Source organism: Buteo buteo, chromosome 5 (genome assembly GCF_964188355.1).
Source record: "Buteo buteo chromosome 5, bButBut1.hap1.1, whole genome shotgun sequence".
In the NCBI taxonomy this organism is placed as follows: domain Eukaryota; kingdom Metazoa; phylum Chordata; class Aves; order Accipitriformes; family Accipitridae; genus Buteo; species Buteo buteo.
This window is the reverse complement of record NC_134175.1, coordinates 11,474,670-11,502,557: the sequence shown is the minus strand read 5'-3', so window position 1 is coordinate 11,502,557 and position 27,888 is coordinate 11,474,670. Positions and strand designations below refer to the sequence as shown.

Here is a 27,888-nt window from a genome sequence, read left to right as displayed (position 1 = left end):
CATATGTCTGCTCTGGTCTGATTTTGTTACTCATCTGTGCTGAGTGCCTGACAGATGTTTGCTTGCAAATTTCTTAATTGGTCTGCACTGGCCTCACTTTGCTCCCGCTGCATTCACCGGGTGTTTTACCCCATTGCATATGGGGAGCAATGCTGTCTGCCTGCTCCTGCCTCCTTCCCGCTGCAGGGAGGTAAACCCATACAGCAGCTGTGAGATACAATGCTGGGAACACGCACTGGGGGGAAAAAAAACCAGCCCACCTCATTCCTCTATGTTCACGGTCCCCAGCCACACAGCAGAATGAAGATGCCAATGCAGAAGGCTGCCCAGGCTGGAAAGTTCCTGTATGAAGCCCACATCTGGGGACCAAGGGCTGGGAGGAAGGGTCTTGGGGAAGTCAGGGTTGACAGATGGCCCTTCAGCATCAACAGATTGAGCACATCTGACTTGCTGATTGACCCAAAAGTGCCACTGAAAAAGCCCACTCTGCTGTTAGCAGGCTCACATCATGACAAGAAAGCACACGAAAGCCATTTCCTCCAGGGTCCCATGCATCTCCTCAATTGCGCATTATGTTTCTATGTACCTTTGAGAAGGCAACAACAACCTTGCAAAGATTTCAGGTTAAAACCTCCCTCCATCCTTGTCCACAGAAGTATTTTTGAACAGAGAAAGAAGATCATATTAAAAAGCACTTTGGGGCTTTCAGTTTTGAAAGTGAGGTGAATTTTGTATCAATGAGGTGAGACCAAAGATTCATCTTTTATAATATTTGCAGTAAGCACTGCTGCATATAGCCTTCTGCTTTCCCTCAAATAAAAGTTTTCATGCTTGTGGAAACTTCCTTTAGGAAGTTCACAACTTTCTTGAAAACAAGTTGTTTATTTTCAACCAACTAATTTTTTTTTCTATTTGCTTTCTGAATCAGTTTTTCAGCATGTGCTCCCATCAAAAAATCAGATCCCACTGAAAAAAAACCCAACAACCCAAAACCAGGGAGCAACTCTAATTACAAAATATCACTGAGCTCTGGTTGCACAACATGCTGTGAGACACTGACGTTTCTAGCTTTTAATTTAGGCTTTGCCTCGTAAGCTAGAAGGTATGTGTGCCACCAGCCCCGCCAAAGGTTCAGAAAGTGCTGCTTGTGCTTATGTGGTGTTGAACTGGAGACCTTGGCTCTTTATTAGCCTCCCAAATCTCACAGTTCCTAAGGTGAGGCTGACCCAGGGCAAATTAGAGTCAATGGAATTATTTCCACCACCCTGGCCAAGGCTGCTCATCACCCATTTTATTTTTGGTGCAGCCAAGCTCTGTCTGTTCTCCTCAGGCTTCTTTCCCTGCTTAGGCAGAGAGAAGAGCTTTCCAGTAGAGAACATGGTTTTATGGAGACGAGGTCTGAGTAAATGTCTGTTCACGTGCCTGCAAGTAGCTTGGTGCTTGCAAGGGACTTTGCACAGAAATCAGGTGGCTTTACTGGAATTTATCAGAAATGTCCCACCTGCCTCCCAGTGAGACCCCAGAAAATAGAGAGTGACTGAAATTATTTCCCCAGTTTCACTGTGGATTTGTGCTCTCCCCGCGTTGTCACTCTTGAGCGGAAGCTCTTTTAAGTGAGCAGGATGGTAAAGGGACCTCATGAACTGGGGATCCCTGTGGGACTCCTGTTTTCTCCCTTCCCAGTCCTTCCAGCAGTTAATGGATCATCTGTCCCCCTGCTTGGATGCGAGAGTGTTTCCACCCAAAGTTGGTTGCACCTCCCACCCTATTCTCTACTGTCCTCAAGAAAATGGCTTATCACACTGCTTTACCCTTCCCTTTCAATCAGCTGAGCAGTTCTGGGAGTCTTTAATGGCATCCTTATCCCAATCCCAAAATAACTACCTCCCAACAACAGCAGAACTACAGAAGAGCTGCACTAAAATCCCACCAGACACATCTATTGTCAGAGCCCATGGCAACTTCTACAGCTAGGTGTCTCCAATGCTAATTCTTTCTAAATGAAAGACTGCCTAGCGGCATACTGAAAATTGAGCCTTTGAAGCCAGCACGCAGCTCCCTGACCTATTATTGCTTTTTCAGATATACTCCAGTGTATCAAAATTATACAGACGGTTCTGTCACAAGTGCAAAAGCAATGGTTTCAGCGTCTTCCCCACATACGAAATGTAAGTCAGCTTATACAAAGGATCTTCCAGTTATATTTCCTCCATGTGTTATTTTTATGTATCTTCCAGGGAAGTGCAACTGGAGAATTTGAATTTAATAAGTGTGGGATATGGGGCGCTATTAAGTCTTCAAAGCACAATCAAGCAACAGTGATGGATCAAAGACCTACAAAAATATTGCAAGAAATCATTGGCCCTTTAGGAGACTGAGACACGACAAATGCCTACTGGATTCGTACTTCAGGCCCCTTGGGAGGGCAGAATTATTAAAGGTCGCTGTAAAGCCTGCTGAGAGCAACATAAAGTTTTCTGCTGACTTTGCAAGTTGTGGATCAGACTCCAAGTCACCTGATAGAGTATATAGTGGAACCGACAGTAAACTTTATCTTTGCCAAAAGCGCAAAAGAGAAGGAAATGAAACATCACAGTAGTACCGGTGCCAGGAAAAAAAAAAAATATTGCAAAGCTCAACTGATAATGAAAAAGCTGGGGGAGGTTCAGGCTGAGGACAGGTATGCTTTATAGCTCTCCTCCTTCACCAATTAAATGCAAGTTAAAAGACCTCTTCAGCTTTAGCTCAAAATACACAAAAATGCAATACTTTGCAACCCACTAAAGGTTGTGGTGCTCGTCCTCGTGGCAAAAAGGGACCTACTATGCAGTGTTATTGTCTTAATTCAGGGACTGGATAACATGGAAGCTAGACCATATCCTTAGGCTGCAGCCCACGTCACCTCCTTGAACTGGGGCGCTCCTGAAGGTTTGAGTACATGCATCACCCCTTTAATTTCAATGTGATGACTTGCATGCTCGAAGTTGACCATATGGGACATTGTTCTCTCCCACAGAGACCAAAACATACCCCACCACGAAGAGTGCAGTGGTGCATCCAGCCCTGTAACACACCTTACAGCTTCACCAAAAGGAGTATTTCTCAAGCTCGCTTCTCATCTGTGATGCTGCAGGTAGGATGTGGGCAGCTGGGACAGACAAATTAGAGCCCAGCTTCTTACAGTACTGCTGAAGCCCACTGCTTCCCACCATCCAATGCCAACACAGCAAGGCTCAGGATAATACTGAGCAAGTCACCCTTGCCCAGCAAAGAATACCAGGGATGCAACGGAGCAAGGCATCAATGGAAAGGGGGAAGGACACCCTAACTCCTGGATGCAGCAGGCTGGGGAGGTTAAAATACCTGCTGCCTCACCCAAAGACGCATCTTCCCTGACACTACACATGCAAATCCACAGATGCTTTGCAGGAATGCTCTTCCTGTGCCTTCGAGGGGCACAGCTGTTTCCCTGATAATTTCATTTCCAGTGCTTTGGCTACTACACACACATTCCTTTACACCAGTTTTAGTGTCTATACAGTCGTGTATTTGCAACCAGATCTACATCAAGAAGACTTGTGCTGTGGTTCATGATGTCCCAACAGACAATATGGTCTACACAGGTAAATGTTGTTACTCTTGAGAAAACAGTCAGTTCACTTAATATTTCTAGAACAACAATCCAAAACCAATGATACTAATTCATGAATTTTTATGGTTGCTTCTTTTACATTCAACCAACCTTAACTTTTGAGAATTTGTTTGGGTTGGGGCTTTTTCATGTAATTGTTTTTGAAAAAAATGATGGGCCTTTCCTGCTTTTTCTCCCCTAGATCTCACTAGGAATGCCAACCCTGGATTTCCCCTGGTCTCTGAAGTGGAACTCGATCTTTCGGGGTCCAGTTGAGTCTTTAACAAAGCTATCTTTTCTCCTCAAAGTTTGTTCAGGTGCTTGAGTTAAACAGGTGTTGGTAAAGACAAAGAAAAATGCAGAAGTTTTAATCAGTCTAGGAAAAATAATTCCTCTCTCAGCTGAGCAGGTTTGGCTGACTCTCCCTTCTGATGTTGTAAGTGTAGCTACTCAACAATTATTTTGGTTTTTTTCTTAAACGGAAGATTTCAACCTTTCAGCATCAAATTAAATACCGAAGTGAAACCAAATCAGCTGATAACCAAGCAATTTGATCAGAAGGTACCAGCCCATTGCTGCAACAGAATTCAAAGGGAGGCACTGGCTTTCTGTGTCCACTCCACTGGCGGCCAGGCAACCCAGGACATGGCAAGCCCCCTCCTGCTCAGCTGCCATGGCCTATCAGGGATGTCCAAAGGAGGGAGCAGGGGCAGTAGGCAGCTCAAGTACCGGGGCACACAAGTAAAACTAAACTCCAACACGTGGCAGTAAAGGAGTCAGAGTTAGGGTGTCTGGTTTTCCAAAATAAATCATATTTTCCTAGGAATGTTGGCATGTTTCACAAAACATTGTTCTACTTAGAAAACAAACATTTTTTTCCCTCAATAACCAATTCTGTCAGGTTTTTTTTTATCTGCTTGGCAAGAAGTTCACCAGTCACCCACGGGGTTCTCCAAGGCAATACCCCTTCCCTCTTCTAGGCCATTTAAATACACAAAAGCAAGACACAAAGGACCTAAACCAACTCACTTGTCTGTTGATATCGAAGGGATCCTCACCAGGTCCCACCCTCCTGCTAAGACACTAAACCACTGAAGACATTAAACAGCACCATCAGCCTTCAAAGAGCATGAGCCTCAGCTCTCCTGAGGCTATGCCTTAGTCCCATACTCTTCAAACAAAAAGCAATAAGCAGGCTGGAATGCCGTATTTTTGCCCTGCTGCTGTGGGAACATCTGTAATGTCTAAAGGCCCACAGAGAGCACAGAGAAGCACTGTTGGGAAAGAACTTAATAAAAAGTTAAAATGTTGTTAAAAAAGATGGATAAGAAAGGAAGAGTGGCTATGATTTTTGAGCAGTGTTTCCAAGAAAGGGAAAACAAATTATAGGCATTTGGTTTTTTCCATCAAGGTATGGCAGAACAGCTGCTATTTGGCCATAACTAGCTCCATAGCCTTTGAGGCAGAAGGTGTACCTCCCTGTTTTAAGTAGGTGAATATTAGGGGAGGTTTTGCCCAATTGCTTGAGTTGGCCCAACGGTGACAATGGCCCAACCAGTAGACCTCTCCCTTTCTGGTACAGGAAACCAAGGTCCCATCCCTAAGATCCCACTACCAGGCTGATAGGGAGTGGGAGCACTTCAAAAGCAGGACTTTTAACTGCTGGGAACCATGATAAATGACCTGTCATTCAGCAGTGACCCATCCAGCCCATCAACAAGTGCTGCTAACCAGCTGTCCAGTCTCCCTTAACCAGAAGACATATGCAACATGTTATATGGCCTCAACTATGGCTTAAACCCTGTAAGAAATGATTGGAGAATTATAGTGCTGTGGGATGAGAAATGAGGACAGATGTTGTCCATTTTTATCTGGGCAAAGGAGGGCTCCAGTGTTTGCAAACTATGAGTAGCTCAGGTATCAGACAAAGCCAAGGTAAAGTTCAGAGCTGGCCAAAGAGACTACAAATGGTTTCTTTTAAGTGACCCCATCCACTTGTCCTTGAAAATTCAGTTTTTCTCACTTCAGAAATCTTAACAAGTTTCCCCTTGTTTTGCCCTGGCATTCAGAATTGTGACTTTTCCAAATCCTGACAATTCCAAAAACCCCAGTGGGCTCCAGCACAGCTGTTTCTGGGGCTGCTCTGGAGCCACCAGCAGACGCACCCAGCCCCTGGGAGGGATTTGCCTTCTCCGAGCAGAGCTATCTTATAGTTACCTGTGTCTTAGTTTATCGTTTTAGCTTCCCCTCTACTCAACATATGAACTGCAAAATGCTGTACCTTGGTGGTTAAATTCTAGATGTATCCTTAACAGTTAAAACTTAGTTGGTGAAGGTTCAGGACAATGAATCCCTCCTCTCTGTGTGCTTATCTGTTGAGCGATACACCCAGGCAAACAAAGCTGCTTCTGGATCTGCCTTTGCACGCATCATGAAATTTTTCAGGTGGCGTCTGTGCAGATAGGAGGCATTTCTCAATCCCTTCTGGCCAGCAGTAAGGAGACATGTCACCAGTGCCATGCATCCCCCTGACATAGCGTTCAAAGTGGTTTGAGTGTAGATGGGGAAAGCTGATTTGTAACATGCTTTGAGAAAGATTCTTATGTGGACCCATGGGGAAAACCATTTATTTCAATGGCAGTATAATTACACCAATGCTTTGCTTTCCAATACCCTCTTGCTATCTTTTCACCTCACAATGCAGTTAACCACAAGGCTGATTTACCTCTGTCCTGGTTAATCCTCAAAAATACTGAAATGCAGGAATACAAGCAACAGTACTTTGGACTTTTCCTTGGTGGGCTCTCCAGCCATGTGAATTCATAGTAACTATGGGTTTCAAGATGTGTAAAAAGAGTAATTGAACCACAGACTATTGTGCTCACCACTACAGTCAGTGGTTGGATCCAAAACAGGAGATAGACAAGGGAGCACGGTGTTTGCAAAGGCAACCTGTGCCCAGCAGGTTCTTACCCTGGGATCCTGCCGACCCTTTCAGAGGGGGTTGTGGAAGGCGGCTAAGACAACTGAGTTACAAGCCTTAAATCTGCTTTATGGAATCAGTGCCTTCCTTACGCTGTTTCTGGGGCTTCGCAGATTAAAGATGACGGCAAAGCACTGACCTGAGGCCATCGACTTCTGCAGACCTGTTTTGTAATTGACAGGGAGAGGATCCACCATGGGGACACAGAAAGGACAGTCCGTCTCTCCATGGCCTGAACAAGGAGATGTGGTCAGTCTCCCTACACTAGTGTCAGCCTGGCCAAATCCTTCCTAGACCATAGTCTGCACTTGCATTGCTAAAGTCAACCAAAGGTTCATCTCAGGAGCAAGCCCCGGCACCTCATCTTCTGGAGACGGAGAAGCTGTCAAGCAATGCTCAAAACTGAAAGTCAAACTTGATGTTGTTTTGAATATATCTGCCTTGAAGTGGGTGTTGCAGTCCAAAAAATTGAACAGAAGCCTGACCCTTTCCATGAGTGCCCAAATGCTGTTGGAACAGCCAGGCTGCTTTTGGATTCTCCTTGACGTTGGTTGGAAGTCATTCCTTCCCAGTTTAATGAGGCTGGAGATGGGGGAGGAAATGGCAAGGAGAACAAATATTTCACATGCTTTGATTTTTCAGTTCATGAAACAATATTTTCTTTTTTTTCTAGCCCAGGTTTTAAGATACAGTTACTACTGCTGCAGCTGCAATTTATATTTCACCTTCCAAAAAGAGGAAAAAAAAATCTGTCTTCCCTATGGATTCCCAGGGAGACGTTCCACTCAAATCTGCAATTAGTGGTGGCCTTGGGTAAATGATCTAAAATAGAAATGTTATTTTTGGAATCATGATAGCTACTACTTTTTACTCCCCCAAATGCCAGTTCTTCTTTTTGCTTTGCACTATCATTAAAAATAGAATCCACAATTGCGATGTCACTGCCTTTTGGTTTCTTCCTACAGCAGGACACACGCTATCTTTCCAATGCTACCGACTTGAGAAATTACATGGATTTCTAATCTTGCCAGCAATCATTGATCAGACCTGAAATACTGCACCCAGCGTTTGAGGCAGAACTGTGTCTGGTCTATATTACCCTTGTTCTACTGACAACAGAGCTTGGACAACCAGGAGATGTGAATTGGTCCTCCAACAGTTTAATGCTCAAGACCCCAATCCAAAACCTATTGAAGTCACTAAGGATCTTTCTTCTTATTTCAGAGGGGGTTCAGATCAGAAGTTCAGCATATACGTAAACACCTGCTTATGTCCCACAGAAGTTAGCAGGACTCAGATGCACCTTTCTTCTCCAAGGCATGCTCCAGTGCTTTGCAGAATCCGGGCCTAGGCTAGAAAAGCTGTGAAATACAGTGCATTTTAACAATCTGAGTCACCATAGTTTTTTTTGAAAGTTATGATTTCCATTTATCATTATTACGCTGTAGACAGCTTGTCCTGACGTTATACACAGCAAATAAAGCAAACTCTGGAAAGATGTCCCTTGCAATTCACATCTTGGTTTGTCAAAGCTTGGATGAAGCTGCCTCCTTCATAAAGGAGGGGGACAAAGGGCCTGTGGGGCTTTCTCAGGAGAAAGAGATGTCCACTGGGAAGATCTCTAAGTCCTTCCCTTCTCTCTTTTCTGTCATTCTCCTATAAAGTCTTCCCTAAAAAGGTCTATTTCCAGCCTCCTCAAGCACAAACCCGAGGAAGCCAGATGGAGCCATCAAACCAAGGATAGAGCTGCCACCTTGCTCCCCACAGGGCAGGCATCAGCACACCCAGCTGCCCCAGCAATGCCTTTGCAAATCAAAAGCACGCCTTGACCTTAAATGCATTTATGGGTAGGATTAGTGAGCAATAGGACTCGCTGTCCGTGGGTCAGCCTCTCCTTCGCTTGTGTCTGCTGCTCTGAGGGTTTATAACTGAGGAAGCAGAAAGGAAGAGCGGGCACATCAGCTGGTAACAGTTCAGAAACAGATGTACATTCCTGCACAAAACTCCGACATTAGCGTATCCAATTACTTTTAAACCATGCTCTGCTCCAACTGTCTTATCCCTAAAGCCTCGCTCTCCTTACCTCCTGCCTCTTATCTGCGCAGCTCACTCACCGCTCCTTTGCTTTGGTTATAAACTTGCCACTGCAGGGTGAATGCTTTGGGAAACATCTGCCTGCCACGTCTGGCCACTGCCGCGGAACAACATGAAGAATAAGGAAACAAAGCCCACAAAGCAGAAGTGCAAGGAGAAACACGACTGCCTTTGCAAAGACAGCATGTGGAAGATGCACGCACCAGATCACATTTAGTGGTTGCTGCACAAGCACTAAGGAATTATCCCCTAAATCACACCAAAGGTGAGGGGAAAAAAAAAAGATGAGCTTAATTAGACCTGGCTACAGTAGAGGCCATTCAACACTGGATGTAATTTGCAACAGGGACATTTCTGAAAGGAGAAATGATGCTTTTCTCTGCAGCAGTAGGTAGTGAGGAGGACGAAGGCAGTAAGCACAACAGCATCTTTCTTCTTCAGTTTGCTCCAAAAATTTGCATCCCTGGCAGCTCCCCCAACAGAGGGGAGCTGGAAGAGCAGTCTGAGTGCGCTGAAATGCAATCGGCTTTACTGCCACGGCACCCAACCTTTCCCCGCTTCCTACTGCGGGCAGAGGGAAGGGTGGCAGGAGGCAGAAATCCAAATGCTCTCCTCTGCAGCGCAGAGGGGCTGAAGGGTGATTTGCTGGCCAAGCCCTGCCAGGGGGACAACTGGACCACAGGCTTCCTACAGAGAATAAGCACTGTCCCCAAAGCCCAGCCTGTGTTCATTGTTTCCCTCTAACAAGAAATTTTAGGAGCCTGGTAATGGCAGTGGAACAGCAGCAGCATCGTAGTGCATGTCACATTTAAACAGGGCATTAAACTATCACTAAAACTATTTTCCATATCGCAGTTTTTATCTCATAACCTCTTTCCCACCCTGCTGTGGTAGCAGGAAGGATGCATTCACCCCATCCTTCTTTGCCACGTACCACGTGCCTCCCCCACAAACCTCTCAAAACTCCTTGTTCCTTCAGGACAGCCAGATCACATTTCACCTGGGTCTGTGCACGAGTGGACCATGCCTTTGGTCTGCTCCAGGGGAAGATATCTGCAGTATTGTCAACACCGTTCTTAGCTCTGGCACTAAGTACTGCTAGGGGACTCGGCAGCCATAAAGAGTACACACATACACAGCAGCTCTGGAGCGATGCTCTTTGGAGCCGTGCTTATAGACTTCATAATTATGACACAGCCAAGTTTCACCATAAATTTCCCCTAATGAAGCCTGCCTGATAGTAAAAAGCTTTGCACATTTAGAGGCAACGCACAGCAACAGTCCCCTTAGGGAGAAATCCTGCCTCGCTTTGTCATGCGAACACTCCTTCGGGCTCATTCGCAGAAGCCAGGCAGGGGGCCGGGGCTGTTCATTTATTTATTTAATATAGCCATGGCATGCAGAGGAGCGAGGGGTTGCTCTGCCGCCGGAGCCCGCTCCTGCTCTGCACTGCACAGCCCAGAAAGGCACGGATGAGAGCACGAGAAGCAGCAGTCACTTGGCTGGACTAGGACTGAGCCACGCGGCCACGTCCTTTTGCCGCTGTGGCTCCAGCATGATGCCCAGGAGTTTCTTGTCTCCTGCCGCACTTGTATGGGATGGCCCTGGTGGTTATCACAAAGGCAAAACGCCTGTGCCAGCTGAGAATTGGGCATTTGGACATACATCCACACAGTCCACCCCCAAAATCCCTGTCCCCAACCCCTGGAAGGACCAAGTCCCTCCCCGTGGAAACACCTCACTCCCCAGGAAATCAAGTCCTGCCTTTGGTGGTCACGGCAGGGCAAAAGGAAGATGCAGAATAAGTATTAGCACGCATGTCGGCAGGGCAGGGGGAGAGGAGAGGCAGCAACGAGCAGCTCCACTCGCTCTTGCAAGCTCAGGTCTGCTCCCCTTGCTCCTGGTGCTCTCAAACACAGACCAAAATGCAGCCCTGCTCCCTCCCTGAGCAGCCTTTTGCAGGCACCTATAGCACCTCTGGGCAGTGCACTCCAGCACCGCAGTCCAACTGCCCTCCCATGCTCCACACATCCCTGCAAATCCACAGCGGCTTACCACCATAAATGCAGTGCAAGCACGGACAAGCCAGTGCTGTTAGCAGGGAACCTGTTTGCTGGGAGAACCGTGATCTTTGCAGCTGGAAAGTGGAGGTGCCCCTCCAGTCTTCAGCGATGGCTTCTCTTAATACTTGGAAATGATCCCACGCACTAAGAAGAGGAAACTTCTAAATACCCCAAGTACAAACCAACTACCCCTCATGAGGGGTGTTTGGCACTCTGAGCCGCAGTTTCACATCGGCACCACTATCGATAGCAGTTTATTTCACTTACGGGACAGGCAAGGGTCTGTTACTCAGGTTTCCCCAGTATAAATGTCGTTGCCCCAGCTCAGCCAAGGATGGTATCTGCCTTCAGGTCCACGGGGGCTGGTAGACACCATCCCAGCCCCCTGTACTCACGGACCTCCAGGTTGCAGATGCAGAGCAGTTGCCAACCCTCGACCCCAGCTGCCAGCCCTAAGCCCTTCTGGAACCCTGGCTTTGGGGTGTGAGCGGCAGAGGCACCCGTCCTGTCTGACTTGCCAGGGTCTCTAAATTGGATTAAAAATCTATTTGCAGAACTGCCTCGCTTTCCGACTTCTGTGCTGCACCTGAAAACCTTTCCTTTTGAAAGCAAACACAGGCTCTCCCCAGGGGCTGCCTGGGGAAGTCTTTCCACTATAAACATTACCTACCAGTAGTGGAGTCAGCCCCAGGCAAGCCAAAATTCCTTCTCCTACCGAGGAACACTTTCCAATCAAACCAGACATTATTTTTTCCATTAATGAGTGTTGATACCTACTGGAAAACTTTGCAAAGAAATCTACTCCAAACTAATTCTTCTGATACAACATCTACATTTTACAAGTTTCTTTTGTCTTATTTATTTTTATTATTATTGTTTTATTTTATTTTCCTGCTCCGTATTGAAAACGTGATCTTTGCTGCTCAGGAATGTGTCTGTTCCTGCAATTTGGGCTGTAACTGAAATCAGAGGTCCAAATCTTATTTTGCTCTGCCTTAGCTCCACGGAAGCAAGCAGAGTTTTCCCACATTTTCCCTGGTGTGATGGAGAGGAAAAATAGATCCGTCATCTTCTGTTTGATACATCAGAAACCCTGCAGCTGCTACCACAATTTTTATGTGCTGGGATACCACGATTTCATCAGCAGGATATTCTGGAGAAAAAGACGTCCTCCTACCTACCTCAGCTCTTGCTTCCACAAAAAGTACTATTTAGTATTTAACGGGGGGTGGGTGGAGAAAAAGTGGGGAGAAAAATGGTAGGCAGATGGGCTGCATGGCCAGCATTGCCTCTCCGGGGTACGCTCCATGTGGTTTTCTACAAACTATTAGCTGCTTTCCAGTTGACCCATATTTTGGATTCCACTGGGTTAGTCCAGGAGGGTCTTTCCATAGCCCTTACAAGTAGGGGGCTTGAAGGGACTTCCCCTGGCTGCCCCCAAACCTCCACCCTTCCCACAGCTCAGTGTGCCCCATGGGACTTCTGCCACCCCAAGGTCACCCCATGGGACCAGGAGGCAGGTCCCCCCCCCATCTCCGCAGGGCAGAGGGTTTAGGGAGCCGTCTGCTGCAAGGGCCAGCTTGCAAAGGGGCAACAGGGAGTTTGCAAGACCCTCAGCACCCAGGGGTGCAAAATAGGGCACCGTTCTGCAAAAATGGGGCACCTTCTTGGGTGTGCAAGGGCTCGCACACCCTGCAGCCCGACTGGGGAAACGTACCACTGCAGGCTGGCTCTGGAGCTGGGAGCGGGACCCTCAGCAGCATGGGCTGGGAGGCAGCCTGCAAACGCTCAGCAAGCAGACCAGCACCCCAAAAAACCCTGGCGGGGGGGGTTACCCCAGAGAGGTGCTGCAAATTCAGCATCTATGGGGGTGGCGGTGGCAGGGGGTGGTCGTCAGCTATCTTTTATTTGAGGTGCATTCCCAAGATTTTAGTTAAGTGTAACATAAAACTGTGAAAGTTTAGCAGGGGAAAAGCTTTCCTCCCACTGACCTGGCCGGCCAATCAGAAGGGAGCCCCGCACCTCCCTCACTTCTGACAACTATTTAGCAACTGAGCTCAGCTAAAGTTTCCAAAAAGTTAGAATAACTTCCTCTCTCCAAGACCTCAATTTTTTGCACAACCCCGCTCCTTGAAATAAGAGCCCTTCAAGCAACCTGGAAAACGTTTGGTCAGCAAAAAAAAAAAAAAAAAAAAAAAAAAGCCCTCCTGTTTTTCCAAAGGATCTGTCTCAGGAATTTAAAGCACATTTAAGACACACACACACTCACATAACATAAGGAGGGGGGGAAAGTCTCTTCCCCTCCCCTTCTTGCAGAAAGCATGGAAGAAAGCTCCAGTTCTCCTGTTTCCCCTGTGGATAGCTTGGGGACCAGTGAAGAGGAGCTGGAAAGGCAGCCAAAGAGATTTGGCAGGAAGAGAAGATACAGTAAGAAGTCCAGCGAAGATGGCAGCCCCAACCCAGGGAAGAGGGGGAAAAAGTCCAGTCCCAGCTCCCAATCTTATGAAGAACTGCAGAGCCAGAGGATCCTGGCCAATGTCAGAGAGAGGCAGAGGACTCAGTCGCTCAATGAAGCTTTTGCCGCCTTGAGGAAAATCATCCCCACTTTGCCCTCTGACAAACTCAGTAAAATCCAGACCCTCAAGCTGGCAGCACGGTATATAGACTTCCTCTACCAGGTGCTACAGAGCGACGAGATGGACAGTAAGATGACGAGCTGCAGTTACGTGGCTCACGAGAGGCTGAGTTATGCCTTCTCCGTATGGAGGATGGAGGGAGCGTGGTCCATGTCGGCCTCCCACTAGCCACCGCCTGGGCCAGGCGAGCCCAGCTGCTGAAGGGGTAGGTACCGATTTCTCTTCTCCTGGATGATGCTCTGCGTACATCTGGCTGCAGGATGGGGTGCCCACAGCTCCCTCCACCCACCCGGCTTTGCCACGGGGCTCGGTCCTGCCCAGGGAGAGGTGGCACGGCTTGGTGGGACACGGGGATGCTGCTGGGTCAGGGGTTTGGGGCCACAGACTCAGAGGTGACATGGGCAGTGTAGATGCGTCTGGCCCCCTCCCGCTCCCCCACGCCTGCAAAAATTAAAAAAAAAGAGACTGCCAGGCAGGCAAGAATGAGATATGCCCCATTTAAAAAAAAAAAAAATCAACACGTTTCTGCTCTGCGGGGATGGGGGAGCTGAGAGGGGACCAGCATTGAGAGCTGCCTGATGAGGGATGGGGGGAAAGCATTGCTGCATGAGATTTGCCAGAAAGCGCTGCTTCAGGGAGGGGTTTTAAGAGAGGAAAAGGCGATCAGTACAACAGGCTGACAAGGGGATCCAAAACAGCTGCTGCCCCGCTCCACGGGTCGCTGCGCCCAAAAAACCCGGTGCCGAGCCATCGGCTCCCGGGGCGGCCGCATCCGCTCCCGGCTGGGGGGACACCAGGGGTTCCACAGGACCTGAGTGGGATTCAGCGACGAGTTCGCCCCAGGTTGCATTTCTCTTAAAAGAAACGAGCAGCAGATGTCGGCTGCAACCCTGGGCTGTGCCCCTTCCCCCTCACACAATAAAAAGCAAACAAAGATAGAAGAAACTTTGCCAAATTTTCGTATGTGTTCGGTTTCCCTTCCCCAAAGTGCCGGTAAAGCAAAGGCTGCTGTTAGATGTAGTTTCTTACTTACTTTCATCACTAAACCCTTCCTCATCATTTTCCATTAGCAGAAAACTACTTCCTCTTAAGTTGCCTTTGTAATATTAATGGAGGGAGGAATAAACAGTAAGAAAGGAGAAAAAAAAAAGGGGTGCCCTTAATAACACCCTCATCTCAAGCTAATTAAGCAGAGCAGCTCTGTGTTGTGTCAGCCAGAGTTTGCATACAGCCGGTCGCTCTCTGAGGCTCAGTACATAAAGCAGAGCCCGCGAACCCATTTTGCCAAGCAAACACTCAAAAGGGAAATTTGCTCCCCCCTTGTAACATCGCGCGTGATATAAAATGAAATAATTTCATCATGTGGAGAATCAGCTCCTTAAAGACAAAAAGAAAGTTTATCCCAGCCCATTGGCCAGGCTTTTTTAAAGACGCAAATCCATCTTTGTTTTAGCAGCAATAAACGGCCTGTTTATAAAAACCCTTGATGCAACTGCAGTACCTTGTTTGAAAAAGCCAAGTGTTCAACCAGGACTTACTAGCGGTGTAAAATGCAGACTTAAAACCATTTTAGAAACCACTTCAAGTAAATGTTTCATTTCCATCCTGAAACGGTTTGCGTTTTGGTGCTGCAATTAAGGTTTCCACACACTCTTCCAGGGAGCCCCCAAAATATTACACTGTTAAAAAAATTGGTTAATGTATCCATTGCACAAACTGTCTGTTGTTTAGGTTTGTTTAAATAGGTAACGCTGCTGTTGTGGGTTTTTATTGCTATTGCTGGTGTTACTATTTTTTGCCTGATGTGCCCTAATTTCAACTGCAAAAAGCTGAAGTCAAGTTGCTTTTTAAAAGGATAAACCCCCCGTTTATAAGAGCGCCTTTTCCTATGCTAATCTAGCTAAAAAAGCTGCAGCAAATAGATTAAAAAAAAACAAAACACAAAACAAACCAAAACCCACACATGCAAAAACCCAGGCTTCTTGTCAAAAACAGATGTAAAATGTCCTGAACACGTATTTCTTCAGCAGTTTAGATTGGCTGAATAGTAAAGTGCTGGGATGGAACAATGCATTTATTCTGTTGTGTCCCAAATGATGTGCTGCCATTAGTCAATGATGTTTTTAAAACTGTTATCTAATATACAACCATTCCTCTCTATCACACAGTACTTTAGCAGCAAAACCCGCTTTTTTTAAACCATATTTAAAAGTCACTGTCAGTTGAATTATTATTAGCATTGCTCTGACGAGGCAGATTGTACATGTAGATGTTCAGATTGTCCCTATCCAAAAGAAATTGCGAGCAACATTTCGGACTGCATGAAAAACCATGACGTAGAGCCAAACCCCAACGCATTTTCAGTTTGCTGCGGAGTGAATCGGTATTTGGCGTCTTTGCCGTAACGCGACTTCCAGCCCGGTGGTTAGAGGTGGCTCTTTGCTCTGTCTTTGCATGCCTTATAGAGGAAGGTCACCTTTCCCTTGAGGCCCCGGACTTTCCCCCCTTGCCTCTCCTTTCTGTGCCTGTGTGTGCATGTACACGCGTGCGGTTGAACTGTTGAAAACGTTGTTGACAAATGGCCTGGTGTGGTGCGGTGTCAAATTCTATCGTTTATGGCGACAAAAATTATGTCTGCCAGCAAAAAAAAAACAAAAAACACGACAAGATCCTCGAGAAACCTTCTAAAATGGGCAAACTTAGCTGGATGGCGTGACATGGACTTCTGCATGGGTCTGTCCCCACCAGAGGAGTTTTTATGCATAACGGGAGCAGCCTGTGCAGTCTTGGTGGCAAAAAAACCCCCAAACTTTAAGAAATAGCTATCTGAATTTGGGACCAGCTCCTGTCTTTCCTAGGGAGTAGCAAGCACTGCAAATGTTGTGTGAGCACAAAGGGGTGAGTGCCGTTCAGGCTGGATCGCCGTGGCCGTCCTCCCTTTTCCCTGGGTTTTGGGGAGAGATAGGCAAGGAAAGGTTTTCTCCTTGGAGGAACGGTCATTCCCTTTCAGCTGCATAAAAATCAGAGGAGCTTTTTGATTAGAAAATCAGAGCCTTGGGAACTGGTAAAATGCCACCTGGCCTTTGTGAACACCAGCAGGTCACTGCTGCTCACTCCTCTGGCCATGAGAGGTTTTCCTGTTCTGTTCCACATAATTACAGACAACTTACTCCGGTAGTTTCAAGAGAAACAGGCACAGCTTTGCGCTTCAATTAGTGCAATAGGATGTTTCAACAGACATGAGAAGCAAAGCCCTCCTCCCCCAAATCTCCCCATCCACATCCCCAGCACCTGTGCCCCTTCCCTTGGAGCCACCTTTCTCTTTTTCCTTCAGAATGTTGAAGATGCTCTAAACCGCAAAAAAAATCCAGGAGAAAAGAAAATGTTTCCTGCTGTTCCATTTAGTAGGAAAAATCCTGTCCAACCAGGATGTCAGGAGCATCAGCAAAGTGTAAAGGACAATGTAGCCCTAACCCCCGTGGCAGTAAGACCAGTGTCCCAGCAACCCCCTCCTTCCCACTCGCTGCAGCAGGGTTTGGGATGAGCCCTTTGCCTCCCGTGGGCTGGCACTGGCACTAATACCACCTTTCCCATCTTTTTTGTGCTGGGCAAGCCGCATGCAATGTGTGTGTGTGATATGCAGCCCTCTTACTATTGCCCCTTCAGACTTGCAGGGCTGTTTCCAGTATAAAATGCTAGCATCCTATTTCATTTTGTCCTTAAAGAAGCAAACAGATGTTATCTCTGCTGGCCCTGGGAACAACCTAATTCTATAGTACATGAGAGCAGTACAGTCAACTGGGGGTGTTGTGACACTAGAACTAAGCCCTTTTTGTTCCCAAAGCCCTATTTTTCTATACGCATCCTTAGAAAAATGTAAATACGTTTCCTTGACGGGAAGGATTGTAAAGTTTGGTATTTACATTAATAGGCTTGTAGCGGGAGGGGGTTCATCTTAGTACACTTAAAAGCCCAGCAAAATGCATTTTGGATCTTCTGTTTATGTTCCTGTCTTTTCTTGGGAAAGAATAAATCTGTTACACAGCAGACACCAAGTACATTGCAGTCAGCCAGAAAACGCTCAGGCTCAGAGAGCTTTTACAAAGAGAGGGTGCAAGGAGAACACTCTGGAGTAGGAGACATGCAAAAGACAAATCTGCCATGGGCTAGATGCATATAAACTAATTACTGATCATAAAGAGTTAGAGACATGCATGGTGGAGGGAAAATGTTGGATCAAAACTGAAGGACTGCTTAGAAGAGCAGCAAAAGCATGTTATTACTTAATCCGCTGGAGCCAGGGCTGCGGTAAAAGTCCTGTCGGGAGGGATGTGCATTGAAGGGTCATTAAGGGAACAGTCAAGGCATACATTTCAGCTAAGCAGACCTAATTTGCCTCCAAATTAGTCATCCTCACGCCGGTCATCTGTTAATTTTAAAAGCATATGAGGCATTCTCATTAAAACAAAGGGGAAGATTGCAATGCTTCTCCTTTGCAATCTCCCTTCATGTTCCTTCCTTCAGTGCTTTTTGGGGCATATTTCATAGAGTTATAGGTAGCGGTGATAAATTAGCCTTGGAGATCACAGCAGCCTCTTACAGAGCCAGGACAGATCCTGTAACCACCACTGAAATCTCTTTTGGGGACATTTCTTGTCACTCTTTCCCACTAGCAATATAATTACTTTTATAGCTGTAGCTCTGAGAATCATTTCCATGTGGTTCAGCATGACTTTGAAATCTCCAAGCCTGAAATCGCCAGAATTTATGTCTTGCTGTAGAGCCATAGGAATAGTTTGATGAGGCCATGAACATGTAAGGGAATGCCACCACAACCCCAAGCACAAAGCGAGCTCGACACGTAATCAGGGAATTACAGATGCTGGTCGGGGAAAGCACACATTTTGGGTAGCTTCCTCCCCCATCCCCAGGCTTTGCAGAAGATTAGGAAGGGGGGAAAAAAAGCTGATTAGAATCAAGTGCTGTGCCATGAAAAATGCACTGGGCCAGATCCTCAGCTGGCTCCAAGTGACCTTGCTGCTCCTTGCTAGCTGACGATCCAATCAGACATTTCAGTGGGTTGCTCTAAGCGACTTGGAAAGTGCTATACACCTTCGATTATGATTTACTTCTTAGGCAAATTTGGAAGTGAGGAAAAACAAGAAGTCCTCCAGCTGGATACTAGCAGCCTTGTGCTAATTAATGATTAGTTCTCAAGAATTAAAACTGTAGAAATATTTGCCATGGGAAAATTAAAAAAAAAAAGACTCTAGGCACCCCAGCATTTAATTAGATTTGTAGTTGTAGAAGATGACCACTCAGCAACAACAACTAATCATACACAAGTAAATAGTCTCAGCCAGCCAATAAATCAAAGCAAGGCAGCCCTTACCCTCATACCCATCTCTTTAACCACTTCCACACCAGACCCAGCCAATGGCAGCTGGTCCAGCCAGCCCATGCCAGGGCACAGCAAATGTGCCATCGGGGCCAGCTTTTGCAATGCCCTTGTCCTTCTCCCAGCAAGGGGAGCCAGTTAAGCAGCAAAGAGGTTCTTGTCCAGCAAGCACCCCCTCAGCTGGGCTCTTTGTTAGGCTGTGCTCGACCTCCCTGGCACTGCTGGCGCTTATATTTTCTCTGTGTGTGTGTGGACGGGCATGCAAGATGGGGACTGGGGCTCTGGTAGCTCTTTGGGATGTGCCTCTCCTCCTGCATTAAAGCAAGGCTTTCTTTGGGTGGGTTGACTGGTAAAACAGAGGATCTCCCTTTGAACTTTTTCCATGATCTGTCACCCTTAGAGGCTGAGGCTTTCGGCATTTAGCAGTAAGGAGGGTTTTCCATTGGAAGAGGAGGAAAAAAAAAATCATCCTTTCTCCTCAAAAAATGAGGCATTACATCACAGGAAGCAACATCAGGAACCTGGAGACAGGAGGGCCTTGGTGGAGGAGGGTGCAAATGGGACAGGGAGGCTTTCGGTACCACTCATAAAAATGTTAAATAAGCAACAACAACTGTTGAGCCCCATCGCTAGAAGAGGGTTTCAAAGAGGCCATTAGATCCCTGATCTCTCTGGACCGACCTCCCCAGGGTCTGAGTCTTTTGGGTGCAAAGGGCGTTTTGATCTAATCCTCTGAACTTGAACCCAGGAGAGGCAGCCCAGATGCTTTCCCAAACCAGCAACCAGTGGGTGTTTGTCAGTGCGCAGGCTTTCATCCTGCCCGTGCTGGGCTCCCCCCAGAAAGGAAGCAGCGGGGCACCTCCAGACCTCCCCCAGGGGCTTCATTTGCGAGCCTTCACGAGATTTGGGATTTTTTTTTTTCTTTTGGCTTTTGCATTTCAGCCAGGGATGGGAGTTAGGCAGACCCAGTCTCGCTCAGCTTGCGGCAGCAATAAGACATCAAAAAGAAAATAACCCTTGTGCCCTGAACTGTATGGTGAGCTAGAAGTGAGCTATAGTCCCTCCTCTTCCCCCCCATCTTCTCCTCTCCATCTTTTAACCTTTAAGCTTGGAAAACAAAAAGGTGGGGGGGAAGACAGATGTCTACTGGTTCAGCTTGATATATATTTACTGGAAGAGGTCCAGTAAGCCTGTACTAGCTTTAATTGAATTCCTAATAAGATAGTTTTGCCTTGTTAACTGCCACCCGCAAGAAGCAACTTTATCCATTTCCTTAAGAGATATTAGACCTGCCAAATGCATGCTTTAAAATGTATGAATTAGGTTTCGGATTAATTTAGCCACCAAAAATCCTCATGCAGTAATTTATGTGATTATGCCTTCAGTTTAAGCTGTTCAGGCCTCCTTTAAAAATAATATGATTGTGCTTAAATGTAAATAAACCTAACTGCTCAGCTAAGGGTGGGGGAATCATGGCTGTACTGAGGCTCCTGTCAAAAAAAAAAAAAAGCAAAAAACAAAAAACCAAAAACCAGCTGATCCAGCTTGGAAAAATTCGGTAGGGTTGGATGGAGCCAGGGAGAAGCTTTCATGCAGAAAGCAGCATTTTCCTTGGCTGGGGGATTCCCCGGCACATCCACATCCAGTGTCCCCAACATCAAGCTCCTTAATGAAATTAATCTGCCAGAGGGATCTTGCACAGCCACAAGCATGCATATTTAAGACTGACCCTTATGGCATGTTTCACATGCACCCTGGCGAAATCTCACTGTGTAATATGGCTCATTAGAAGAAATTCCTGGCCGGGCCGGGAAGCTCAGAAAAAACATGGGGATGTTAGAAAAAACACCAACAAAAAATAAGGGCAGACTCAGGAAAAAGGCAAACAGGCCTACGCTTCCCAACATACAGTTTACCATTGGTAATAGGGCTGTTTATCTTCAGTTAAGAACAAGAAAGGACTTTAATCCCTCTGCAGAAAGCACGACTGGGGAGCACTGCGGCACCCCGATAGCCCTGTGTCATCACCTCACGGATGCTGTCGGGAGCATGCTCACCCCACAGCACAAAAACCCACCCTGAAGGTGCTCAGGACAGAGAAGCAATGAAACGGCATTTTAATTGTTGAAAGTAAAGCGGTGAAATACAGAGGACCAGCAATGAAATGGTGTTGCTGGCCCTCTGCATTTCACCACTTTCCTTTCGATATCTAAACAGCCCCATCTCACTGCGCTTGCCATGCGCCTCTGCCAAGGACGAAATATCTATAATAGCACTTATATAAGCGCTGCCCTTTTAAGAAAAAGTTATAAGCTCCTCCCTGGGTGTTCAGAGCAAAGACCCTGGGGGAAAGTGATGCCACAGGCTGAGCTGTGCGCACAGCATGGTGTAGGAGAAGCCCCAGCATCCATGGGTGCTTGGCGATGCCACCCACCCCAAGCGCAGGGGCAGAGTGGGATGTCGTCCTCCTCAGGAGCACATTGTTGGATATGAGCAATACCCCCTCATATCAGCGTCACTACAGGCACAGCAGGGTTCCCAGGAGAAAAGCATCTGGGGCACAATCAAACAGTTAATCAAAGGAGTTAGGATGGGGAAAATAGCTTTTTCATGTGTCAAAACTGAGCAACTGCCTCCTCACCCCTCTTGCACGCTTCCCACCGGGATGCCCATCACCACCTCCATGCCACATACACACTAAGTTGTACCCCACAGGTTCCTTTTGCCAACTCTTGTGAGCTTAAGTCTTTTTCCCCCCCGAAATGCACAGGCAAGCTTGCTCAGCAGGCTGTGGCGCACGAGGCATCAGTGGGTGCCATGGTGTGGGGCGGGTGGCAGGAATTAAGCCCATGCCAGAGCATCTGCACAGAACCAGGGAGTTTTCAGCTATGGCAGTGCCTCTGGGAGTATCAGGGAATTACCACCACAGAAACTTCCGAGTAAGATACCGGGGCATAAAACTACATGATAAAAGCAGGGCAGATGAGATAATATTGTCTTAAGGAAAAAAAAAAAACCTATGCAGACAACATATTAATGTGTATTTTCATGCATTAGATGAGATGGCTATTCTGCATCTGTTAAAAAAAAAATTATTTTGCCTGATGAGCTCAGGAAATTTCTAATATCACTGAGTCCTTTTTCCTGCCTCTAATCGCAAGCACAATGCTTCAGGCACGACCCTGCAATCTCTCCATTCAAAGCTCTCTTCCAGCTCAGTGGGGTTTTATGCACTGAACAACCAGATATTTTGCAAAAGGTTTTTCATCCTTTTCCATGAGAAGGGCTGTTTCATAGATTCCTGTTACTACCAGCATTAAATAATCTTTCTTTTATACCGTATGGGTCTGAAATGTTCGCTGTTGCAGGGGAACTGGAGTGCGGCTGAGCATCTGCTTTCTCACCACCTTCTCCGTAGAGACATGGTGAGCTTGCACTTGGGTTTTGATGCAGAGAGCTGGTTCAGAGTACTGGGTTTTGAACAATTCAAGCCAAAGTTTGTGCCTCAAGAGCAAGGGAGATCAGAGAATCCCTTTCCAGCAATCGCCTCGGAAATTTTAAAGCTGCACAACCTACTGATCAATACGTCTTGCGATAACTTAATGTGCACAAAGGAGTAACTCACCACTGTTTTACGCATTCATGCCAGGGAAATTAGTAGTGGAGAGCACCACAAAAAGATCCTGTCACTCCCAAAATATAATTACAGGTACCCCCAAGCCAATGCCACATGCTCAGAAGGCTGGGGATACGGGGTAGCATTTTCAGCCATGAATTCGGAGCTCAAGACACGTTGATTTTCAATAGGACTGAGTTAATTTGAAAATGTTACTTGTAAGCACTGTTATTTTGTAAATCAGGCAATACTTTCATTCTTGGTGGGTGGCAAAAGGTACATATTTTAAAGTGGCTGAGGAGCCAAAGGGAAAAAGACGTGGCTTTGAAAATTGTAGCTATTTCTTAGCTGTGAATTATGTCAGAATGAAAGAGAAATATCTGGCTTGAAAAGCAACAGTCTTCAAATATATTTCCATTTTTTGATACTGGTTTACTGTTCTCAAACATATCATTATTGGTTCATTTTCTGCTGCAGTTAGAAAGGTTTTTATAAGTACCACATAATGCCTGAGCAGGTATGAGTAGAAGTCCTGAGTATGTTTTAGATCTGCCCACTCATCCCTGCTCCTACAGAAAATAAACCTCCTGTTTATAGCACGTTCAGCGCTGTTTCCTAATGCCATAATTTCACCAGCTTTGCAAATCGGTTGCGATGTATTTTTGTTCCCCAGTGCCATTCTTTCTTAATCTTTCATTTAAATGCTACCACACAAGTTCTCACACACCTCTAGCAACATCTGCATTATTTTAAAATACAAGACCTCTTTCTAGATAAGCAATCCATAGGGTTCCCCCTTGAATTACTCATCCACCGCGCTGATCAGTCTGCCCTTCAGCTCTTCATTTCAGTCACATCCTTAAAATTGCACGTACGGCCAAAATACTTCAAAACGAGGGGCTTTTTGGTTGTTTCTGCCGTGCCACACCACACTAGCAGACCCAGCCTGACAAAGAAGCTTGGAGAACCCCAGGGAAGCAATTCCATGCGAGCTTTCCCGTTGTACGCGAACATGCAGCTTGTCCGTGTGAGCTGCTGCACCCTGTGCTGCGCAACTCCAGTACGAGCCTGTCTTAACATTGCATCTTAAAGAGGTCTTGCAAACTGCATCCTCCCCACGCAAAGGGTGTTTGCCTGCATTATTGGCACAGCTGACTTGTCCCTGGGGGCTAGCAGGAGCCCCTGGTGCAGACAAGCTATAGGGACCACACAGAATTCCCGCAGCAGTGTAGGCTGCATGCACAGGGCAAGCTCCTGGGGATGGGGCGGTGTCGGTCACGTCCTGGAGCTGAGCACAGTCTTTTTTCATGGGACAAGGCCATTATAGCCCAAACGTGCTTTGGGAGGCAAGGGCCAACACAGCCACAGTGGATGCAACGAGGGAGAGGAAGAGGGGAAAGCTTCCTGGACCTCTTGCAGGGAGCCCAGGCCAGGACTCAATGCCTAAAGCTTTGTAGGGAATTTGGTTGCTGGGACTGTTTGGGACACTGGAGAGTTTTGAGTTGTTGCATTGTGCTTTGTAGGTGCAAACACAGCCGATGAGGCGCCTGCACCTCCACAGCCATGGCACAATCAGGGAGGTGACTCAGGAAAATTGTTGGCCCAGTGGTGCAACACACAGCAAGGCTTTTGCCCCAGGCAAGCTCACCAGTTCCAGCTGGTTCACTTCTTGCAGGTGTGCACGTGAGCTGGCCGTGGCATGGGGATGTCCACACCAGGAAAGACAAACCAGCCCTGAACACAGATCCAGCAAAAGCACTTAGCCCTTTGCAGGCACTGCTGGGACCCCAGCCATTAACCCTGGTCAACCCCCAGCCCCAGCATTTTACAGCAGGACAGGAGCCCACAGCAGGCTCTCCGCTTCCCTGGCTGCCAATATCCCAGCATCACATAGGGATGTAGCACCATCAGGCTTTACCCCAGCAGGTCCAGGAGGCATCAGATGGGGCTGAGAGGCAGATGAGGCTGTTCCTTCCATTTTCATTTTCTTAGGAAACTAAGAAATAAAAAAATAAAAAACCCCAACATTTGGCAGCAAGCAGAGGGTGGGACTCCTTGCCAAGGCCTGGACAGCTGTACCTTCTTCACTAGCAAGTTGTGCGATCAGCAAGGGCTGTGCTGAAAGCCAAGAGGAGTTACCATAGCTGCCACATTGCATTTTGCTGATCCTCCCTCTGGGAGACACCTTAAAGAAACAAACCCACCCTAACAGCTACGCCAGCACTCACACTCTGCCGTTCATCAGAGGAAAACTATGGGTGACCTCTCAGGGCTTGCGTTTTGTGTTGTGGTTTCTCCCCCCCCCCTTTTCCCCAGTCTCCAGTGTTTCTGATCGGAGACGAGGGGACAGGGAAGGAGGAGAGTAGTTTATACAAAACTGTTTTTTCTGTTTTCTGCAGCTTTGCTTGCGTACAAAAAAGCCGCCTGCCCCTCCCACTCATGGCCCCGTCAGCACTCCCATGGCTGGACCTCCCCCAACAGCTTGAAATAACCCAGGAAATTGTGCAAAACCCCCGGTGGGTCCGATCCTGCCCAGCTGGAGGCACGCACAGCTCTGCAGCCAGGACCAGCCCACGACAGCCTGTGTCCTTGCATTGCAAATCTTCAAGCTTTTGCCTGGTGGGGTCTTAAAAAATAGCAGGAGGGAAGGGTGACATCAGTAGGAGGAAGGGAGATGTGATGAGCATGGAGGAGCTGTGAGGGGCACTGATGGGCTGTGCCTGGCTCACAGCAGATACCCGCTGGGAGCATTCCTGTGAGTCCCAGGCAATGGCTGGGGAAACCTCCGCTCCCCTCCCAGCAGAGTGGGTAACAAAATGAAAGGCTCTCAGATTTCTTTTTCAACAGAAAATTATTCTTACTTTTCTTTTGGAGAAAAGCAAGAGACCTCTTTCCAGGTGTTATCCCTGCTCTATCTGTCCCCTACATGACAACCAAGCACTCCCAAGGCTTCAAGATCTATTTTTAAGCTCCTCAGTGAAACAACCTTCTGACCTCCAAAGCCTTCTTTCACATAGCCTGCCACATGTATTCCTATTTCCATCACAAAGTTCATTTTTCTTGAAAATATCTCCAAAAGATACTTCCAAGGAACTGTGATTGCTCCAAAGCCATACTGAGGTACCCAGTCCCCAAACTGTTGCACAAACATCCTGATGATGCACAAACTTATTTAGCAGCTCTGCCTAACCTAGCAGCCCCATAATTAGCAGTTTCCCAGGTTCAGAGAGACCTGCTTGATGAAAAAGGTGGAAGGTCACAGGAGCACAGCACAGCTTGCTCCTTTGGCTCTTGCTGACTCAGCATCTTCTGGCACTAGAGGGCAGGATACACTATACTAAAGAGTAAGGTGGGTTTGAGGTTGCATCCAAGGGGCACATCTCATGTATGTCTAACAGGAAGCACACAGCATATCTGGGAGCAGCCAGGAGCTGCCTCACTGCACAGACGAAGGAGGACCCACATTTTGCAGTGAGCACATCCCACAACAGTGATCATGAGAACAATAATCTCCCAGGTTCTTTAATGTAGAGTCAGAACGCCAAATGGCATCAGAGGCACTTCCACCACATTGCAGACGCAGCTGCCTGCTGCTTTGCCAGCCACGTAATTCAAGGTGAAACGTTTTGCCTTGCAAGGGGCATTCAGTATTCACTGACATTGATGATGAGCAGTATTCACTGACACTGCGCAGCAGTTTCTGATCAAAAGCATTTGGCAGATCCATGCAGCAGGCACAGACAAGCTAAGCTGCAAGTGCTGTAGCTCAGATTCTTGGAAATAATCTTTTTCATGCACATCAACCAGCTGATGCTCAGACAGTTGTCAACATACTCTTTCTATATAGAATAACTGTTTTTTTTAAAAAAAATCTCATTACTTTCTCATTACTAGGTGTGTTTTTCTATGTATATGATTAAAGCTGTACTGTCCTCATCTTAATAGGAGATTTTAGATTAGCTCCAAACAAAACAAGTACGGGTTTACTCCATTCCTTTATCAATAGCCAGTTCAATAAACAACCAAAATTTTAAAAGATTACTCCAAGCCGGTCATGCAGTGCAGTCCTTTCATTAGTGAAAACCTCATAGAATTGGTAGGCTTCAAGAGCAAAGTAATTTGTGGTCTAAACACAGGAAAAAACTTCTCCCAAGCCTTCCAGGCCTCCTTGCAGGGAGGCCCTAATCCTGCAACCACGGCATGCCACCCTGCAGCATGGTGGATGCAAACACCCTGTACGTGACTGCAAAAAATCTCATGGGCTGACAGCCAGGAGCAGCAGGTTGCACCCTGAATAAGCAATTTATTTTTTTTTACATCACAACTTGTAACACACAATAGCAACTAAATCGATCAGGTTGTACCAGCGTGACAAACCCCTGCCAGGATACAGCCCATTTCTACCAGCACCTCAGCAAACATCGTGCAGGCATGGGATACGATGAGCATCACTGCCAGCTGCTGGTACCCACGGGTCTACCAGAAAGCATCTACCCTTCCCTGAGGAACTGAACTCCTTTAAAATGTAAAGGTTGGGGTGCACGCTAACAAGCTGAGCCCCACTGAGGTGCTGTACCCACAGGGCTAGACCCAGCTGTGCCCCAGCAGAGCCAGTTTGCCTAGCAGCCCCTGCTCAAAATCTGCATTTTAAGATGAGATACCTGAAAACAGCACAGGAGAGCTTTCAGGACCATAATCAAGATACTAGGTTAGGAACACAAGAGGGACAAACCCCAAAATATGGCCATTTCATAAATTTCTTAGAAGAGAATCACCAAGAGCTGCTGAACAGAAGAAGCGTGGGGTTTTGATTGCAGTTTGGGAGTGGAGATGTCCCACCCTTGCTTTGCTGCTGGGGAAAAAGTGGGGGGGGGGGTCTATAACCATACACTTAGCTGCTGGGAAACAGGGTGTTTTGCAGGACAGCGAAGTGGGAGCCTCTGCAGAGAAGATGGTTGTTGAAGGAGCCCCCACACTTGCTCCCATCTGCTCTGTTCATCTCCAGCCCATGTCACACTGCTGCTTTTGGTGGGGAATGTGCACACCTGTACCCCGAGTGCTATGGGGTGTTGGGGCTGGCTCTGCTCTGGCCAGCTAGCCAAGGTCCCTCGTTAGGGCAGTTTATACCAGAGCCTCAGGGCTAATTGTAAGGACAGCAGCTCTTTTGTTACCCCATGCCATTTGATGCAATGGGGCCAGCAGGCTTTGCTCTCCTTGCACTCATAGCCCACCCTGGGGACACTCATCTCCACTGTGCCCTAAATGAAGGGGCCAGGCTGAATCTACTCCTCATTCAGACCCAACTTGCCCGTGCACTTTTGGTTGATGGATGGTGCCTCAGTTTTTCCTCTGAAAAGCGAATGCTAATACTTTACCTCTGAATGTCTGCTGCCTGCCCACCTTGTAAAACCCACACGAGACAGGACCTTCCTACAAAAAGTGCCTGTAGAGACATGCAACCAGACTG

At 47.1% G+C, this 27,888-nt stretch overlaps 1 protein-coding gene across 1 annotated transcript in view; it reads left to right on the top strand.

Annotated features, from left to right (window-relative positions):
- Positions 1-12,830: 12,830 nt before the first annotated feature.
- TWIST2 (twist family bHLH transcription factor 2) overlaps positions 12,831-27,888 on the top strand; it is a 38,014-nt gene continuing 22,956 nt past the window's right edge. Inside the window, exon 1 of the mRNA XM_075027814.1 lies at positions 12,831-13,612. Within this exon, the coding sequence (XP_074883915.1) occupies positions 13,093-13,575 (483 nt within the window). The 5' untranslated portion in view covers positions 12,831-13,092 and the 3' untranslated portion in view covers positions 13,576-13,612. The remainder of the gene's footprint in view (positions 13,613-27,888) is intronic.